A 21,120-nucleotide genomic window follows, 5' to 3' on the forward strand; every position below is an offset into this window, starting at 1 on the left:
GGAAGCTGATATCACTTCTACAGGCGGGCGACACACAGCAATATACACAACAGCTGTGCTGCTCACTTTGCAACAATCCACAAGAAGCGGCAAACTCCTCTTACCGGCGGAATCGCAGGTGTCCTGTAGGCAGAGCTGCTGAATCACTAACGGGCCCAATCCCAGTGTCCCCCCTGAGCCCTGAACCCTCACAGACTTTACTGACATCACTTGGAAAGTGATTGAGTCAAAGAGGCTGTAAGGGCTCAAAATGCTGTAAACAGGAACGGGACAGAACTTTGCCACTTTATCACGTTACCTTGACGACGTTGTGCACTTTTATTTTATGTTTTTGCCTTATTTTTAAGTCCTCCAAAAATGCAGACTTACGAAAAGGGTCTAAAAATGGCACAAAATGTCCACGAGAGAGTCCTAAGCTCTAAGGAGAGGTGGACATTGGGATTGGGCCACGGTGTCTGAACGGGAGGGCTCGTCACGGATTAGGTCATCAGGTGAAAGGTCATCAATTGGGTCATTTTATTAACTGCAAAATTATTATTAATTCATTTTACTGATATTTTGATCGTGCAGGCCTTCACAAAAGGACCTTTACAAATTTTAAAATAAATAAAATTAAGGATTGCGTTTGAAAAAAGGGCAGGTGCTCAAGCACCCATTGCACCCCCCTCTGCACGTGTCTGTATGTCAATGATCACGCCAAAGACGGGTCCGTGAAGGCCTAGAAGAACAGATTTCTGGTGGGTCAGAGGTTTTTCTCCTTCCTCAAGGTTCTTTGTTGATATTTTAGCCCATTCCTTCTGATAGAAGTCAGCCACTCCAAGACTCTTATGCTGTTGTCTGTGAGCCTTGTACTCACAGCTTTGGTGGCATGTTAGGTCCTGCTGGAAGACCAGAAACGACTATTCTTACAATGTATCAGACTCACTGTTTGTTTTAAACCATATTTCATGTCTTGTAACTCTCATTGAGTCCTACAGCAGCTGCTGGGCAACCTGTCTTTATCTTGAGGAGCTCGGGTTCCTGAAACTACCAGAAAAAGTGTGACTGTTATAAGAGAAGTTCCTCTGACTGTGTAGATATCCAAAGATTATTGTTATAACTGCTGACCTTGAACTGAACTTGTTTTTCTAAGAAGAGGCCATATTTCTTTATCGCGTACTGTTTACGGCCAAATATTGCTATAAATATGTTGTTATATCTATCAGAAAAGAGCATTTTTTATTAAACAATACAACCTTTTTCCTCTTTGGATAAAAGCGTCTGTCAAATGAATAAATGCAATGTTATGTACACACAACTGTGATGAAAATAGTTCAGTACTCAGAAAAAACACACCACCATCTGCTGGTGAAGACGATGTAATGCAACAAAGCTGACAATCAGTAAATGCACGTCAGCTAATGTGTTAATGCCCAATTTATTAAGTGTTTACTTTGATGATCAGGGCTTTGACACAGTGTTCGTGGGTTCAAACCATCTCTGTAGGTGAATTTAACAGATACTGATGAATGTCATTTGTTTTACCTTGATAATAAAGCTTTGAGCCTGAGAATATTTCCGAATGAGAATCAGCTTTAATGATCAGGTACATGCTCTCAATGTACAAACACTGAACAAGCAGAAACAAAGATTAGCTCAACAAAAAACACATTCAAACTACACCGTATAGAACGCACATACACACCATAAACAATAACAAGACAATAGTGTAATGTAGATGAGTAATGTAGTAATGGAGCAGAGTGCAACAGATGCTGAAATAAACATGTTTGTGCAGCTGTTATTATGTACATGAGGCAGTTTGATATGATATAGTATAAACAATATATACAATGTGAACAATAACTACAAATTATTGTAGTTAGGTTACTCAACATTACTCAAAGGTTTCCTCTCTGCTATTAATGAGCTCCATGAGCTTTACAGAGCAGATAAAAACACGTTCTACTCTGAAGGTGCTGTTTGTATTCCCTAAAATCATCATGCTCAGATACTAATCAAAGAAATAATTTGGCATAAATGTGTTATTTACGGTACACAGTATACTGAAATGTCTGAGGCTTTCCAGCATTTTGCACAAAAATATCTTCATTTCTTTATGAGCACTTTTTGGTGCACTTTGGACCATGGTGAAGTTAGAAATTTGCATTAAAAATAATGGACGAGTTACACAACACTGTCCAGTAGTGCCAACCACGATGTGTGTGTGTCAGGTAACAGTGTTATTGGGTCTGAAGAGAAAAACTTGCTGGATATATAACACCAATACAACATGTATGTAAGCAAACAAATTTCGGTGGGGGTTTTGGGAGTACTGCCCCAAGATTTGTTTTGGTTTTCCAATAAAGAAATATGCAATCCCACATAATTTTAGAACATTGTTATTACCACAACAATGAACAATAAGTTGGAAAATCTAGAGCAGATTTTGAATAAACTCCACCCCAAAAGCTAAACTTACTAAAGAAGTCTATTCGGGAGGAATTAGTATTAGATCTGGGAAAAGTAATTTGGTTAGTTTTGATGCTCTTGACATTGATTTTACATTCATGGTTTTGGAGGTGAGGCTCAAAACAGCTTGGTGCTCATTTTGAGCCTCACCACCTAAACATTAAACCTCAGAATCATTACAGATAAAATTGTTCACGTTTGCCTTCATTTGTTCATTAAAATCCAAAAGAATCATCTCCTCGTTAGCTTATAAGGACAAGTTTGCATCCCTAATTTGCTTTACTATCCTCACCAATTTAATCTAACGATCAAGATGTAGAGTATGTGTACAAACAGAGCAGTTACCTGACAACTTAAAGAAGAACCATTAAATTGCTTTTCCAATCCTATATTATATCCTATATCCCACTCACTATTCACTGTAGCAGCACCTGTTGTGTCCTTTGAAGAATAAGAAGAGGAAGCTAGCAATATGTTGAGTGTGTTACTGTGCTGAAAATCATTAACTATCGTCTGAAATTTTAGCGAATAGAAAGAACTACAACGCCAAGGGGGGAGAAACATTCTGAAGCGCTGGGAGTGTGTCAATGAGCATTAGAGGATATAGGTCATGGACAGTGGAATATTAAGACCAGTTTTAAGACCTAGAATACAATACTTCAGCGAATTTAAGACTTTTTAAGACCTAAAATTTTGATTGAATTTTGAGTTTTTGAGACTCACCGGAAACGCTGAGTTTTTCAATAATTACTAACTTTTCAGCTCACTGGGTCACGTCATTATAAGGAGGAGGTTTGTATGAACAATGCTCTGATGACTGCTTACATTTTCTACAAATACTAACAACAACAAAAACAACAAGCAGCATACCAAAAACTGACAGTCCAACTACGATGCTACGAAATTCATCCTTGTTTCCTCCCTCCTTGTCTCCAGCTGTGTGATCTGCAGAGCAGAAAAACAGGTTTGACCTATCAGCAAATCTGAACTGCACAAACCCACCTGAGGAGTCGGGACTCTACTAACCCACCTGAGGAGTCGGGACTCTACTAACCCACCTGAGGAGTCGGGACTCTACTAACCCACCCGAGGAGTCTGGACTCTACTAACCCACCCGAGGAGTCTGGACTCTACTAACCCACCTGAGGAGTCTGGACTCTACTAACCCACCTGAGGAGTCTGGACTCTACTAACCCACCTGAGGAGTCTGGACTCTACTAACCCACCTGAGGAGTCTGGACTCTACTAACCCACCTGAGTCTGTAACTTTCAGGTCGATCAGGTGCTTGATCTCTTGTCGTGCGTTAGTTACAATCCGACACTCGTATGTTCCAGTGTCGTTGAAGGTGACGTTCTTCAGGACAACAGAAGCGTCTCCGTCCTTCATCTCTGGATCTCTCAGCTCCACTCGACCATGAAAAGATTCATGCTGGAAGTTTTCATACGGCCGCTCGTTTCGGTAAAAGAACACGTAACCGTCTGACTTCAGGTCAGGTCTGGTCCACTCTGAAAGTTTGACAGAGGCATTTCTGAGAGCCCGACACTGAAGAGGGACGTCCTGTCCAGGCTTCACTTTTATCTCTTGGTGATCTAAAAACAAATCCAGAATTAGTTAGAAAGCAAAAGTAGTTGTTATATAGATTCAAGCAGCTCAACAGGAAGGAGATGTTGAAGATTTGTTTGGACATAAAGTTTGTTCTCATAAACTCATTTTAACATCCCATGATCTGCTGTGACAGCGGAGATGATGTTCATTTTCCATTGCAGCACAGTCACACCTGACAGTGCTCTCACTACAATCCTCCCTCCTTTAAAACAGTCTGTCTCTGTAATAAGCCTGAATAGAAACCTCTTCTAGAAAGGTCCAGTAACTCAGTCTTCATAAAGTCTGTTTTGAGTGGGGTCCAATCTGCTGGGTCATTTGGTGGAGCAGCAACTGTTCATTTAGGGTCTGAGCTGCTTGTATCAGATGCTGCCTGTAGACCTCTGGCTGTGCTCGTTCTGGCTGAGGCTGCATTTATTTCACCTGGGTGTGTCTAACCTGCTAAAGATGTCTGCACTGGATCTGTGCTGGTACTGGCTGATGATCCAGCATCCACTCTACTGACAAACTTATGCCCCTGTAAATCATAGATAACAAAACTTTCTAGGTGTAAATGTTATTCGGTGCATCAGGCCCATTCAAACTCCGCATGTTTACTTCAATACATTGAAAATACTATTTATACTATGACCTGACTGAGTATGTGATGTTTATTATTTAGAGATCCATATTGCCCAGTCTGTCAAGCTAATCAACATTTTAATATTCAATATTTAATGTGAATCCACTGCACATATTCCGCATGCTCACGGTTATCTTTTCTGAGCTGCAGTTTATAAACCGTCTGTGTTTATCAAACATAATAAAACAGTTGAATTTCACTCACATTGTTCAGGCAAAAAGTCTGGAAAGCAACCGAATCACAGATAGACCAAGAGATGAGCTGACCAGCTGGGTAGCAGTTAGTGTTGTCACAATACTGAAATTTCTATAAACAACTCCCAACCCTAATGCAGACAGAAAAGTGATGAAGGCTTCGGTGCTGAATGAATCTGAATTTTGTACTGTGGCTGTTTTTATCTGGTTGATGGTGTAAATCCAGTTTAAGACTAGAAATCTTGTGTCTGTTCATCTTTTCAGTTGATCTACATATAAATGGATAAAAAATATGACTTTTTTACATAATGTGAATATAGCACTTTTACTAACAGTGATAGGACTAAAAATAGTAACAGCAAAAAAATCAGCAGTGTGGCGCAGCTGCAGGTTTTAAGTATCAACAATATCGCGCATAAACCTCAACATGACGTTATATTTGTTAGTACATTTCATTAACCTCATTTAATAAATGTATGCACGTATTTAGTGTGTGTCACTGCAAACTACACACACACTCAAAGACAAAACACAGCTCACCTTCAGATGCAGCGAGCAGAGAGACAATCAGGGAACACAAGAAAACCACGAGCAACATTTTAGCTGACTGAACCTGAATCTTGAGAGCACAGCTGATCTGCTGGAGTTGTTGTTAGCACAGGGGTGGAGCTTCCGGGGGGTTGGTCAGGTTACGGTCAGCCAATCAGAAGGCAGAAGGAAAGCATCCAGTGAGAAGTGACAGAAGATGGAGAATAGACGGGAGAGGAGAGATTATGAAAACCAAAACCGACTACATGCCATAAAAACCATGGAACAGCTGCTAGTTAATGTAGCTGCCACAGTACAAATGTATTCAGTTATAATGTTACACCTATTAGATTATACAGTATGTCTAGTAGATATCCATACAACTTACAAGCTCATCCTCCCTAGTTTTTTCTACTACTACTCTTGTGACCTCTGTCTTCTTCCTCTTAAAATACTGCAGGATGCTCGTCTCTGTGTGACAATTTTGACTACTTTCAATTTGTCTATGGACAGGTAGCAGTGATACATACACACCTCAGGACACAGGGTTTTAAGGTCAAGGACAGGGGAAAACAAATGGCTAACGAGGAAACTGTGAGTCCTCTGTAAAACCCAACAGGACTGTTTTATCCACACATATTCTCTCTCTCTCTCTCTCTTTGCATCTCATAATTGATTAAATAACAGCTGGTAGCTGCTGAGTGAAAGATTAGTTGCATCTGCAACATTCTGTTTATGGACTCACTGTTGGACATCGCTAAAACAAATAGTAACCTAACTGATGTGAAAGAAACAGGCTAATGTCTATCAAAAGAAAGTGATTCTCTTTTCAACAACAGGACACTGTTAATATATCAGAATCCATCCAGCAGGGCTGGACTGGGACAACAAATCTGGCCCAGACCGCCCACCAAAATCGGTCGGACATCCCTCACCAATACACTGTCCTTGCTTGTAAGGGCTTAGATTAGGGGTTTGACAAACCTCTTAGCCCGTGAGACTTGACACTGCACAAATGGTGGGGCCATGACAACAAGACAACAATATATTTTAATAGGCTTAGTATTTGGGGAAAAAATGTACTGACGAAATAGTTGATAGGGGGGCTTGGGGGTACTCCCCAGAAGATTTTAAACATTAAACACTTAATATTAATTATTAAATATCATAGGCCCTTAAATACATTTATTATGATTTTTATAATTGCTACAGATAATTAAAAAGATTGGAGAGTGGGGGTCCTCCCCCAGACAAATTTGGGCTTTAAACACTTCACTTCTTGCATTCTGGTGAATTTTTCTGCACCAATTCATTGAGGAAATGTCTTTATTTATATAAAAGGACAAAATTCAGGTTACAATTCAAAAAATAAATATAGTGTAATATAGTGCTGTAAAGCTCTCAGGTATTCTGCTGTCAAATATGTTTCTCCTGGCTTTTTCCCCTTCATTTTAATTCAGTTATAACCCCCCCTGCACCTTGCAGTCTGTCTGCAGTGAGTAGAAGCAACCAGCAGGTGGCAGCACATCAGCATCATCGTGGACTTCGTGCACAGAGCTGCAGTGTCAACTCCACATATTTCATTTTACCACAAGTTAGTGGGTATCTACTTTATTTAATTTGCCATTAAATACATTTAGTTGCGCTTTTATCTCTACAATAGAGTTCTGTGTTCATTCACAGCACTGAATGTAGCCTAGGCCTAAATAAAACCTGGTTTTAAGAGGTTTTTGTTGTGGTGTGGGGACAGAGTGGACCCAAACGCAACACTCAGGGTGAACAGGTTTTATTGAAGGGGAAACGGGGTTGAGGGAAACACGGGCAACCGAGGAGACTGACACAAGGAAGCCGGGGGCACTAGGCTAAGACTAAGACACTCTTTCAGTGTTTTCGTAAACCTGCAGCTGAAGCTGCTCCGCGTGACACTGCAGCTGCAGCAGGTGTGTGTGTGTGTGTGTGTGTGTGTGTGTGTGTACACAGTAGTAGCAGTGGATGCTTGCTCATGCATTTAAGCTGATACAGTACATAAACTACGTTTGACAATGTTTTTTTGGAAGATAAGTGAGCCTGAGAGGAGGTGGACAGCTTTTGGTGTCCTCAGTGCTAATATTCTGTAATGAATGAGTTTTGGTGATAGAACTGCACATAGGCCTATGTTCATTGTTATTACTGCAACTCAGTTTTCCATTATTGTTAATAATAGTAGCAACTTGCACTCTGAAATGTGCATTGAAAATTGCCAGATGATAAAACCAGATTGATATAACATCTAAGGCTAAATGTAGCTGAATTAGATGGTGATTAATACTAAACAGACATTTCCACCATTATTGGTGCAGAAAATGTCTCCAGAATGCAGGAAATTAAATGTTTAATGCTAAAAATCAGACCCCCAATCGTGTACTCATCAATGAATTTATTTATTTATTTTTAAATACTATTAAAATATCTTCTAGTCTGGATTGTCACATCTCATATGCTAAGTGTTTTGTCACAAACCTGAGCCCTAAAATCTCCCCACCAGGTTTGAACACAAAGTTCCCACCTGTAACTGTCATTGGTTGTTCAAGTCTTCGCGTTGTAGCCTAAGCAGTCCTTCAGAATGCTCTCTATTTCATGTACATGCATACTATTATTGACGGTAGTGGCGCTTATGGGACGTCACGGTGGGACGGGGGAGTATGAGGCTGGGAGGGAAAAATCACAGTATACCCCTCGCCGCTGGCTCCTTTTTCGTATTACAATGGACCATATGTGCAGTTGTATCTTCATCATATTATACATAAAAGAAGAGCCCATAAAATGCATAATAAAGATTTGAACACTGAAGATAATTAGGCTACAAATTTATGCACGTTTATGCAATGAATGCCAACAACCCTCCCTGGATTTGCCTCTAAAACTGGAGGATTCAAATTTTAACATGGTTTTTATGAAGCATCGATTGTGTGTTTTCTAAACCTTCTGCTAACCTGCAACATACAGAAAGAAATCAGAGTGACAAATACAAAGACTGGACACATCTGATACAAGATAATCATTCTAATCAACATAATTACCAGTTGAATGTCACATTGTTCATTATTTTATTGTATTTATTGATATTGTTCTTATATAATAATACACAATAAACATCACATTTATTTGTCCAAAGCAACTTACAATAAAAGTTTTTAAACTGAGTAACAGAAATTGTAAACTAGAAAAAAAAAAGCTAAAAAGCGCAAGTGCTCAGTCATTCTGCAGATAATTTTAATTTAATTCAAATGGTGGGAAAAAAAACAATTTGAAACCGCAGACTCAATTAATAATTGACTACCAGAGACACAAACACACTTTATACTCTGTTATTATAAAAATATTCATTATACACATTTAAAGAAGGAAATTCAGTTTCACCTAAATGTGGAAGGTCTCAGACATTTCAGCACACACAGTAGATAACATGTTTATGCAAAATTTATATATATATATATATATATATATATACACATACACATACACACACACAGAAATCCTGGTCATCGGGTCTCAGCAGATGGCAAATCAAATACTGCCATCTGCTGGTTCCCTAGTAAATCACATTAAGCCTGTGGCAAAGAACCTTGGTGTTTGGTTTGATAGTAATTTAAATTTCGAGCAGCACACCACAAAGCCTGTTCATGTTTTTATCAACTTAGAAATATAGCAAAAATTCGATCTATGTTAACTTTTAAAGACACAGAGACCATTTTACACGCCTTCATCTCATCACACCTGGATTATTGCAACAGCCTTTTCACCTGTTTAACCCAAAAATCTATTGATCGACTCCAGACTGTCCAGAACTCAGCTGCCAGGCTTTTAACCAGAACAAAGAAATATGATCACATTACTCCTATTTTAGCTTCATTACACTGGCTCCCAGTATGTTTTAGACTTGACTTTAAAATTCTATTGATCACTTTTAAAGCTCTTCATGGCCTCTCGCCTTGTTATATTTCTGACCTTTTAGTCCCATACGCACCAGCACGTACCTTGAGATCCTCGGGCAGAGGTCTGTTGTCTGTTCCAGAGTCTCGACTGAAAACTAAAGGGGACAGAGCGTTTGCTGTCAGGGCCCCGAGGCTCTGGAACAGCCTGCCCGAGGAAATCAGGTCGGCTGAGTCAGTGAACTCTTTTAAGTCCCTTCTTAAAACATACTTTTATAGGAGAGCATTTCCTGATCTTATTTGACTTTATTTTATCCCTTTTATATTATTGTATTTTACTAATTTTATATTTATCTGTATTTTAGTCTTTTCAATATTTTCATGCTTTTATCTTGTATTGTTTTTGTATTATTGTCTTTACAGTTGTTAAAGCACTTTGTAACTTGTTTTTGAAAAGTGCTCTACAAATAAAGATTATTATTATTATTATTATTTTTGTGATTAGTGTCTGAGCATGATTACTTTGCAGAATCCAAACGGCTGCTACAGAGGACATATATATTATTGGGTTACAAGATCACCTGTCTTTTCAGCAGGAAGTTCATATGAATAATGCCCTTGTGTTTTTTTACCATTTCTACAAATACAAAAAATAACAACAACAAGAAGCGCAATAATACCTGACAAAACAATGGTGACTAATCCCTCCTTGTTTCCAGCTGTGTGATCTGCAGAGCAGAAAACAGGTGTGAATTATCATCAAATCTCAACTGCACAAACCCTCCCGAGGAGTCTGGACTCTACTAACCCACCTGAGTCTGTAACATTCAGGTCGATCAGGTGCTTGATCTCTTGTCGGGTGTTGGTTACAATCCGACACTCGTATGTTCCAGTGTCGTTGAAGGTGACGTTCTTCAGGACAACAGAAGCGTCTCCGTCCTTCATCTCTGGATCTCTCAGCTCCACTCGACCATGAAAAGATTCATGCTGGTAGTTTTCATACGGCCGCTCGTTTCGGTAAAAGAACACGTAACCGTCTGACTTCAGGTCAGGTCTGGTCCACTCTAACAGTGTGACGGATGCATCTCTGAGACCCTGACACAGAAGAGAGACGTCCTGTCCAGGATTCACTTTTATCTCTCGCTGATCTAAAAACAAACAGAAAAGAAAAGAAAATCCTGAATTAGTTAGAAAGCAAAACTAGTTTAAAAAGATTCAAGCAGCTCAACAGGAAGGAGATGCTGAAGATTTGTTTGGACGTAAAGTTTGTTCACATAAACTCATTTTAACATCCCATGATCTGCTGTGACAGCGGAGATGATGTTCATCACATGAGTCACACAAACAGCTTTTCACACTGATGAACTTGTGAAAACATGAACTTCAGATGTGTCAAACAAAAACAGAGTCTTAAAACCACCAAACCATGAAACTAACTGTGATGCAGACTAGAGGCTGAGTAACGAGAACCGGATGCGAGTTGGAACCGTTGATCAACTTGCCCGCAATGCTGGGTCGGGGACATCATTTTGCCAACTCAAATGCCAACATTTCATAGCACTTAGATTGTGAAACACTGCAGCTAGATTTTTTATGTCTCCTGGTTGTTTCATATCAATGTATTGCTTGGTGATCGTCATGTCCTGTGCCACCTGACGTACGGACTTCCCTTTCTCCACCTCTCCCACCGCTCTGTCCAAATCCACAAGAGGAGTTGAAGCCTGTCTGTCTTGTCTTTATCCCATTTACAGAAGCATGGCGTGATGGTTTCTGGTCTAAAATTCATGCCACATCATTTCTGTGATAAAATGTAAGAATGAAATAGCTGGTTCGACTTCCCCCGGGTCTTTTGGCTCAAATTATTCCATCCCTGCCATTTAAACAAGCTTGTGTCCTCCAGCAGTTCAGAGCGAACATCATGCCAACAGTATAGCCTCATATTGTAACTTCCTAAAGCACTAACACATGTGGCGTTTGTTCAAACGTGTCTGTAATTGTTTATACACAAGAATCAGGACTCAAAAACACTTTTGTTACGTCCCAAGGTCCTGGATGTAACATAAATGTGTGGCCTCCCACTCTTCCCATTCCCAAACAAGGCCAGCACACAATAAATACAATTTAGCAGTTTTTATTATACATCGGAGATGAGCAGTGCCCAAAACACTAAGAAAACCTAAATCTTTCCTAAACCCCAAACCAAAAGGTAAAGAAAAGACAAAGGTCTAAAACTAGGCTTCTAAGTCCAAAAACTGGAGAAAACAAAAAAAAAAAAAAAAAAAGGGCTTCTCACTCCTACTCACTGCTAGTAGCTGACACAATATATCTACGACAAAGGAAATTGCTTCATAGCAACAAAAAAAGGCAAAGCCAACAAAACCAGGTTGTCATAAGACAATCAGAAGGACTACGATAAACTACTTACAATCTAAGTTGAATATAGTCACAACCGTTCACTATGTACAATAAACACAGACCAATTTTGTCTATGGTTGCCCAGAAACAAGGAGCAGCTCAACTTTGCCACAGGCTAAGATCACTTCGCTCTAACAGAGAAACCTGGTTTCTGTAACAGGGGTAGGGTATTAGAGACCTGGTTTCCCCTGGAAAACACCGATTTAACCCGATGTGTCCAAAGTTCATAATGAAATGTAAACAAACGGGCTGAACTACACCGTTTGCTGCTGCTGCTTTGGCTGCTGTCGCTGTCTGTGGATCAGCTCACTTGATCTTCATTGTTGTAAATAATAGCGGCGACTCATAATAACAATGATATTAATAAAATAGTAATATCAATGACAACAATCATCAGTGTAGCGCAGCTGCAGGATGTCTGTCAGTATCTACAACATCAAGGATCCCGCCCAGATTTCAACCTTGACTTAATGTTTTGTTTTGTCTCAGATAAGAAATGCGTGCACATATTTATTGCATGTGTCAGTGCAAAGACGAAGACACAGCTCACCTTCAGATGCAGAGACCAGAGAGAGGATCGGGAAACAGAAGGAAAAAACGAGCAACATTTTTGCAGAGAGTCGTGACAGCTGTTTCCTCCTGCAGTTGTTGACATCGGACAAGTAGGGCGGAGTGTGGCGCCAAACACAAATATAGCAGCGGTTACGGGCGGTGCCGTGAACACTGTTGTTTAGTACACAAGGGCGTTGCACTTAGTTCCTCTTTAATTGGCGCTTTTTCCATTAGATCAACTCGCCTCGGACGTCTGTTGCTGGGCTGGAAACGTGCAGTTCAACATGGAAACGTTGCAAAACGTTTGGAAACTGAGCCCTCCCCTATCCAGAGAGATGGGATGAAAACCAGAGGGCGAGTTCTCCATTCTGCAACGTTTTCGGATTGAACGACATGTTTCCTTGTAACGTTGTGCAAAGTTGTGCAAAGTTGTGCAGCGGGCTACGAGGTGTCACAGGCGTTACCCAGTCAGCTGCGACACGTTTATAAACTCAGCAGTCTTAAAGGCAGGAAGATGCAGTGCGCTTCCGTACACAAGGGTGCACGACGCACCGCCCCAGGTGGAAAACAAGCCGCCACAGACAGACCGCAGATTTAACGTCACCTGATCGCAACATTCACACATACATCAAACATCAAACTCTTTAAGCCTCGGCTTCCTTTTGCAAGTGCAGTCTGCACCACAGCTATAGGGCAGCGGGTTTCGCACCTCGTAGGCCCAACTTCATGTTCAGTAAGAGGCGCGTGCATTCTGACAGACGTAGCGATGTCTCAGCGGTCTAAGAGGATAAATGTTGTATTTGTGTCCTGGCCGGTAAAGCTACTCACCCACACATCGTCCCCTCAGCTACAAACTGCTTCTTAGCGGAGTTTTACAACCAGATGTCCGGTTCCCCCTGTCCGTCACTTTATCTTAGAAACCCGCAGAGACCAGATCCAGATCCAGATCAGACCAGATCCAGACCAGACAGGGTGGAAAACGCTGCGTTTAACAAGCACACTCCTTCTCCGCGTGCTGTCCACATGTGAATGACTTCCTCTTCTTTTTGCTCTGTGGCACATTGCCTTTGACTTTTAAAGGTGCATACCGCCACCTGTCGCATGAACTATGTTCTCTGGGACTACTTTTTATCATCAAAATAAACAAATAAACTAAGTAAAAATTACTATTATATATCCCTACATTTTTCAGATATTGTACACCAGCTTTCTGTGGATCCTTTACTCCATCTCCACTTCCTTCCTGCCTGACTTGTCTTTTGATTTAGCCTCATCCTCTCATCCCTGTATTTCCTACAGTGTAGCAGCACATGTGGATTTACATTCCAAACATTCATCTGATGGACTTTTGCCCATTAAAAACAGTGTTTTATTTAAGCCTGTATGATCAAACCTCAGCCTGGTTAAAACGCTCTCCTCTCTTCTGTTCCTTGGATGAATGACTACGAATGAATGTGACCTATGGCGGCGACACAGACAGGTGACCTGACTCAGCCAATCAGTGAGCTACTCTCCCCTTTTTTAAACAACATCTTTATTTACAATAGATTTACAACAATAATCACACAAAGCCAGAAGAGATTTACATTAGATTTTAATATTAATGTAAATATAGAACTTTATTAGCTTAAAAAAATATTGTATATTTATTTACGTAATATATATTTATTCTTATATATTTGGGTAGTTGACAAATACGGAGTGAAAACATTTTCTTCTAAAACACCATTTTTAAAGAAAAAAACTTTACGTAGTGTAAAATCTGTACATTTTCATTGAACTGCACTGTAAACATGTCCTATGGTGTGACATAACAAAATGAAGAATATATATTTATATATTAATAATATACAGTCAAACATAAAAGAGATTCATCTTAATTGAGACACTTTTTTTTTTTTTTTTGCTGGATATGAAATTTGAACAACACAATTTTCTCCATGAACTGGACTTGGACTTGCACCGTTTGAATAAAAGTGAGTTAGACTTTGATGTTATCTTTTCAAAACTGTTTAAAGTTATACAAATTTATGATGAGTGATGACTATATCTATATATATATATGTGTGTGTTTTTTTAATTTCAATTTAATTTCTTCATTGTTCTCTTAGGACCTACTCCTTTCTGTGTGAATCCCTGTTAATTGGATCTCTATACTTCAACGTCTTCTCTCTCCCAAACATTTATCTCCCTCATTTCTTCGTATGTAAAAAAAAAGTTTCACATTTCACATTACCTATTTTCATGACACTTTATACCAGTACAAATTTGCTGCAAAAACAGCTGAAAATATTTTTTACTGTAATTTTTTTCATTTAAAAACATTAAACATTGAGAAAAAAAGAATACAAAGTAGTTAAACAAATCTTAATTGATCATTTAAAATGCGTTTTAAAGAAACTTTGTCCTCTGGTGTGACAGTCACAGGACATTTCTAGCTAACCTGTCATTAGCAGTTAGCAGCACACATTATTTTCAATAATTATGTACTTTAACAAACAGTTTTGAATTAAAAAACATAATTTAGGGCTGTCACACCAAAGGACAAAAAAACCTAACACTTTTATATTTAAATAAGCTAAATGTTTGAACAATTCGTAACATTATGTCTGAGGTATTTATCAACACTTTTTTGCGTGTCATTTTATTTTATAAAAGTTGTGATTTACTGAACCGGGCTTGAGACAGTCACACTATAGGACAATTTTAAGATTTGGCTCAAAACTGTAAGAAATCTAATAACAAAGTGGTTTTTACAACATCAGGTCCTTGTAAAACAAATAAAGCTTTAACCATTTACTGCACTTTAAATCATGAAAAAATTATTTTTATTCATTTTAATCTTTTGTGACAGTGAAATTGCCATGCCACGTCAGCAACCCATTTATACATTATTTTATACATAAAAATGATACTGCTTCTTATCTATCGCATTGTTTAAAATGTTTTTCCTTTCTCCCATATATTTCTCAACAGAGTTTTGCTGCAAAAGTCTGTAAAAAGTGAATTACTCAGCTGTCTCAAAGCCTCATTTACATTTATTCATTTAGCTGACGCTTTTATCAAAAGCAACTTATCCACTGCGTCATCTCCACCAAGCCGGTCTCACTCCCAAGTCGTCACATATGGACGCTTGGTCAAGAGCCATAATCGTCAGTTTGTGACGCACTAGGGATCCCTTTGACGTCATAGTTCGACTTATTGAGGGAAGCCCTGTTGTGTCAGTTTTTGATGGTAAAGGCAAGTATGATATTTAAGAGAAAAGACGAAGTAAGGAGGTGATTGGGGTGGATAGAGGGCCAGAACCCGGACCTTGAAGCAGGAGAACAGGGTTTGTGTCCCGTGCGAAACAAAACATTAAATGTTTTTATTTAGGCGAGTGAGGTAAATTGACATTAACGTTAGTTAACTTAAGTCTTAATTGACATACATAGCTATTTTAACCCAAACCATGATCTTTTCCTAACCTTAACCAAGTAGTTTTGTTGCCTAAACCCAACCAAGTACTTTCTGTGCCTAAACCTAACGAAACTGCAACGTTTCACGACTTTAATTATGCGCGTTTCAACATAGCAATGTATCGAAACGTTACGTTTTATCTTGAAAGTGTAACCGGATATTGCATATTTATTGTTGCTAAGCGTTGCTAACTTGACTGTGGATCCCTAAACGTCAATAATTGATGCAAAAGGGCTACCCAAGTCTTTAAAAAGCGACGACAAAGGGCCTTGACCATGCGTCAGACATTTGACGAGTAGGGAGTGAGACTGTGTTGTCTCCACACTGCTGTATCTTGTTTTTCTTTATTTACTTTCCAGATACACACACCTTAAATTGAAATAGTTATGTTTAATTTACACTTTAGTTAAATAAGTTGTCTGTGAAGATTCTCAGTCATCCAGGTCATAGTTATCCAAAGAAGGTTAAAATCAAGGGCAACTGGACTTGGTTGAAGATACTAGAAGACGCTTCGTCCCTCATCCAAAGGACGTCTTTGGACACCCCAAAGACCCCAAAGACCCCGAAGCACAAGAAAAACTATATTGTGTATGCGGTCCAGTGCAGTGAGGAATGCACAGACCTGTATATTGGGGAGACTAAAAAACCACTACACAAACGCATGGCTCAACACAGAAGGGCCGACTCCTCAGTACTCCTCTTCTAGTATCTTCAACCAAGTCCGGTTGCCCTTGACTTTAACCTTCTTTGGATATTTAGTTAAATAAAGCACTTTTTGATCCCTTACGCTGCCTTGTTCCCTCTTTTGTCACAGCCCTTAAACCAGGCTGTGACAGCTGTGAGTATTGGAATAAATGGAGTGGAGTTATTACGGTGTGTGGTAGCTTGTTTTTTTCTATAGCCTTATCTTGCGCCTGGCTGTTGTTGCTGTGCACAGGGAATTTCTTGTTTTTACAGACTATAACGGATACAGAAAAGATCATCGGTGCCAACCTGTCCTCCATTCGGGACTTATACATTTCCAGAGTCAGGAAACGGGCAGGAAACATCACTGCAGATCCATCTCATCCTGGACAGGCGCTACAGAGCACTGTACGCCAAAACCAACAGACACAGGAACAGTTTCTTCCCACAAGCCATCACTCTGATGAACAGCTGATTTGTACTCTTGCATCCTTTGCACTCTGCACTATTTGCCTATATTGTTTTTGTTCATAGTGTGTATATTTGTGTTGTCTACACTGAAGTCTGTGTCTGATTTTACCTTATTTTTATTATTGTGACTTTGTATTTTTGTATGAGTAAGCACATCCTGAGCATCACACAGTCCAGAGTCAAATTCCTCGTATGTGTGCACATTCCTGGCGATAAAGCTGATTCTGATTATTATATACACCTTTTTCTATAGGTTACTTTCTGACTCTGCTGCTGCTTTTGTCTTCAGTAGCTCTTGTATAGTTTCTGTTTTTACATCTATTCTATTTCAGTTTTAAAGGCTCCACCTCTTACTTTTTTATTCTCTCTGTATTTCTTTCAGTTTTTGTACTACAACAACCAGATTCCCCCTCTGAGAACCAATAAAGCATTTTCTTATCTTTGTTCTTCAGTTCATCAAATACATCAAAGTGGAGATCAGTATTCATTTCACTTAAGGTACTTTTGACTTTACAGGAGGATGTAATAAGTAACATGGGATTCATCTGGTGTGACTACAGAGTTAGCACAAGGGGAGTAATGTGTGAACACCAAGCTATAAAGCTGCATTCACAAACTGTCAGCACAATGAGGAGAACAGAAAACACACCACTTCCACTTCACATGTTATCTTTATCAAAATCTGTAAAACCTCTGTGTTATTACTATACTGTTATGAGCTCAGGGTTGTTTTAAGTTTCACCAAAAAGCTCACAGACGTCACCAATTATTTCTGTTATTGTTTTGTAACGACACATCATAAGAGACACCTTCATATTTCTCAAAAATTCATTTTGTAGCTTTTTTTCAAGGTGATTCTCCATTTATAAATAATTCATCATGAATCATCATGTTTTGGCCCACTGATGAAAGCTGACGTTTCCCCTTCACAACATTTACATGAATCTTTAGATACACATGTAAAAACAAGGCTCCCGAAAATCCCGATGAATCAGACCTCTAACACGCTGAACAGCAGACGGTGCTGACATGAACAAGCTCTTTACTCATGGTGCTAATAAACTTTTATGAACTCTTTAAACTTTCCCTGCATTTTAATTACTAGAACAGACTTTTGGTGGGTCAAAAGTTTTTGTACACTCCTTCCACGAGCTTCTGTGCTGAAATTACATTCCTGACAGAACTTGTCTAACTCAGTCAGCCACTCCAAGACTCTTAGTTGTTGTCTGTGAGCCTTGTACTCACAGCTTTGGTGGCATGTTAGGTCCTGCTGGAAGACCAGAAACTACTATTCTTACAATGTATCAGACTCCCTGTTTGTTTTAAACCATATTTCATGTCTTGTAACTCTCATTGAGTCCCACAGCAGCTGCTGGGCAACCTGTCTTTATCTTGAGGAGCTCGGGTTCCTGAAACTGCCAGAAAAAGTGAGACTGTTATAAGAGAAGAACCTCTGACTGTGTTCATATCCAAAGAAGAGGACACGTCACCCTAAATATTGTCATCAGACGTCTATCAGAAAAGAGCATTTTTTATTAACCACAGTAAAACCTTCACGTCACGTTGTTAACCTGCGGGGGGTGATACAGAAATGTTTGTGTAGTTTCGAAATTTTAAAATCATCATAAACAAATACTTCATTAAAAACATCTTATATGTGTATAAACATGTTTATTAATATAATAAAGCATTATACAGCTGAAACAAAGTGCTTTGTAAGATAAAAAGTAAGACATGTACAAAAGAAAGCAGAGATACAGTTTAAGCACCGCTGCCAGGGGAAATCGCACTTTTATTATATTCAATGTGATTTAATGACAATTAAGGCCTCAACGTTTCCACAAAGATTTGCTACAACACAATAATATATTGTTTACACAATATACTCGACATTACTCATAGGTTTCCTCTCTGTTAATGAGCTCCATGAGCTTTACAGAGCAAATAAATACACACTGTGATTTTAAAACACATTTAAGTGTTCACATGCTAAAGATTGTAAATACAACAGGTCTTTAGAAAATTGTCACACGGGAATTAAATTTACTTTGGACTTTGTTAAAAGTGACTTACAATAAATAAATGTAAACTTAGGGACAGGTGTTGTAAACAGGAAGTGCAACCCTTCCAAATGGACAGCTAAAAGTGATTAGGGTTTTATTTTATTACTTATTTATTTTTTTGTGTTTTTTATTAGTGTAATCTTGTTACATGTAGTTGGCAGATGTAAAAATGCAGTTAAGTCACAGCACTAAAGTTAAAAAAAATTAAGTGCTTACTAAGCTGTAGACTTCTCAACTATTAACATGCTGTTAACCTGCTAGCCATGCTAATTTAGCTCCTCCAGTTTAAGACCCTGCATTTCCTCCCTGCTTTTTTTTTTTTTTACCAAAAAGTTCGCATAAAATACCGTAAAACTTCAATTAATAGCAGAGTCCCAAATAGTCGCCTACCTCCTTTACTGGCCTGGTGTGGGAACACATTTTGACAAATAAACGCCTGCCTTAATTAAACGCCTGGTCTGGTTTTTATAGAAGTTCTTTGGATGTATAAAACCTCTTAAACCCCGCGGGGTCGCCCGCTTAAGCTGCTTCTAAGCTGCTTAGATCTTAATACAAATACTAATGTTAAAAAATATGATCGATATGAACATGCTGAACATCGTTAGACCGGTTAGATTCTCCACTGTCAAGTTCATTTAACAGAAACTGTTGGAGCCATTTTGTGTATAGCCATGGGTTGGCGCTGTGTGCAGCCACAAGTCCTACTTAAGACATTGGGTAATTAGTGCAGGTGTGGCGCACTGCGAGGTGCATGGTTTTTGACCGTGAGGCACGGCGTGTAATTATGGAGACTGACTTGAGTTAAGTTATTATTGAATAAATGTTTTATTTTTTGTTATGTTAATAAATGGATTGGCATATCCGACGTTAAGTTCAGACTTTTGAAAGTTTATTATTTTATTTTATTTTATTAATTTAAGCCAAAGGAAACAGCACGCCTGAAACACGCGTGCAAAACAACTTAAATGTGCGCCAACAATTGAGGTGGAGTCATTACGCAAAAGAATGGAACAAGTGGAAATGGATGCTGAGATTGAAGCCTCGGATGCAGAGTTGGCAGTACTGCAAGCATTTTCAGATCAGGATAAAATGGGATCTTATTTTGAGAAACAAAGATCGAAAGAAATACCTGACATTCCTGAAGCAAGGTTTGAGAAGTCTACAGGATTGAGGAAAAATAAAGGCTTACCTGTTGCAGTTGCAAGACCCGCTGAAAATGTTGTACATGCAGTTGATGACAATTCTACACGACAAATTCTGCAAAAGCAAAATGAAATATCCGAGCTGCTCATTCAACAACACAGAGCAAGCCAACTGCCACCAAGACAAATGCCTGTTTTTGAGGGTGACCCACTGAAGTTCAAAACGTTCATGCAAGCTTTTAAGCACTGTGTTGAAGAGAAAGCTGCATCTAAAGGTGATTGCATGTATTTCTTGGAAAGGTACACCAGAGGGCGCCCACATGACCTTGTACAAAGCTGTTTACATATGAGTGCGGAGAGAGGATTTGAAACCGCTAAAGCCCTCCTACAGGAACACTTTGGTAATGAAACCAAGATCACAGCAGCTTATATGGAAAAGGTTCTCAACTGGCCTGTGGTGAAGGCTGAAAATGTTTCGTTACTACAGGACTATGCATTATTTTTACGTGGCTGCAATAATGCAATGTCAGATTTAAGGGATATGAGAGAATTGGACATGTCTGCTAACCTCAAAATTGTTGTTTCGAAACTTCCTTTTAAATTGAGGGAAAAATTTAGAAATTCTGCATGTGATATTCAAGAGAGACACAACCGCAGACCAAACTTTAATGACGTTGTACACTTTGTGGAATATCAAGTCAAAATCTTGTCTGATCCTATTTTTGGTGATATTCAAACTACTGAAAGAGTACATGTTAAAAGGGATGAGTATACAGCAAAGTCTAAGTTGAAGCGAGACAACTTTGCAACAAACGTCTACGCTGTTCGCAAAGTACAACACAAGGACACACAGGAAGGTAAGCATAGGGACAGCAACATCAGCATCAATTGTTTATTCTGTTTACAAAATCACAGTCTGGATGAATGTCAACGATTTGCCAATAACAAACATCATGAAAAGATCAACTTCTTAAAGGAAAAAGGAGTGTGCTTTGGTTGTCTGAACACTGGGCATTTGAGCAAAA

The 21,120-nt window shown here is 39.0% G+C and overlaps 2 protein-coding genes across 7 annotated transcripts in view; both read right to left on the reverse strand.

The window, feature by feature from the left end:
* The window catches only part of LOC119911619 (coxsackievirus and adenovirus receptor homolog), a 185,895-nt gene that overhangs the window by 100,999 nt on the left and 63,776 nt on the right, over positions 1 to 21,120 (reverse strand). The window lies entirely within an intron of this gene.
* On the reverse strand, positions 2,085 to 13,302 carry LOC119911637 (coxsackievirus and adenovirus receptor homolog). 5 transcript variants are annotated; one of them, XM_038730583.1, is made up of 3 exons: positions 12,275 to 12,765; positions 10,122 to 10,457; positions 2,085 to 3,396 (listed from the first exon to the last, which is right to left on the reverse strand). In XM_038730583.1, exons 1-3 carry the CDS (start codon positions 12,330 to 12,332, stop codon positions 3,215 to 3,217), a joined length of 576 nt encoding a protein of 191 aa, XP_038586511.1. In that variant the 5' UTR covers positions 12,333 to 12,765; the 3' UTR covers positions 2,085 to 3,214. The 5 variants fall into 5 exon arrangements, 4 of the variants coding, with proteins under 4 accessions (XP_038586511.1, XP_038586513.1, XP_038586512.1 ...); XM_038730585.1 differs by lacking the exons at positions 10,122 to 10,457; positions 12,275 to 12,765 and adding exons at positions 3,706 to 4,041; positions 5,411 to 6,417 and having other exon boundaries at positions 2,085 to 3,509; XM_038730584.1 differs by lacking the exons at positions 10,122 to 10,457; positions 12,275 to 12,765 and adding exons at positions 3,706 to 4,041; positions 5,411 to 6,288.

The sequence above is a fragment of the Micropterus salmoides genome, unplaced genomic scaffold (genome assembly GCF_014851395.1).
Source record: "Micropterus salmoides isolate LMB-PRFRI ecotype aquatic unplaced genomic scaffold, ASM1485139v1 Ms_hic_scaffold_2, whole genome shotgun sequence".
Lineage (NCBI taxonomy): Eukaryota > Metazoa > Chordata > Actinopteri > Centrarchiformes > Centrarchidae > Micropterus > Micropterus salmoides.

Excerpts from the sequence above, each read along its gene's own strand:
- LOC119911637 (XM_038730583.1), bottom strand. The coding sequence starts at position 12,332 with ATGTTGCTCGTTTTTTCCTTCTGTTTCCCGATCCTCTCTCTGGTCTCT. Across the intron at positions 10,458-12,274 it reads TCTGGTCTCTGCATCTGAAG|ATCAGCGAGAGATAAAAGTG; the intron begins GTGAGCTGTGTC and ends GTTTGTTTTTAG. Across the intron at positions 3,397-10,121 it reads CCTGAATGTTACAGACTCAG|ATCACACAGCTGGAGACAAG; the intron begins GTGGGTTAGTAG and ends TCTGCTCTGCAG.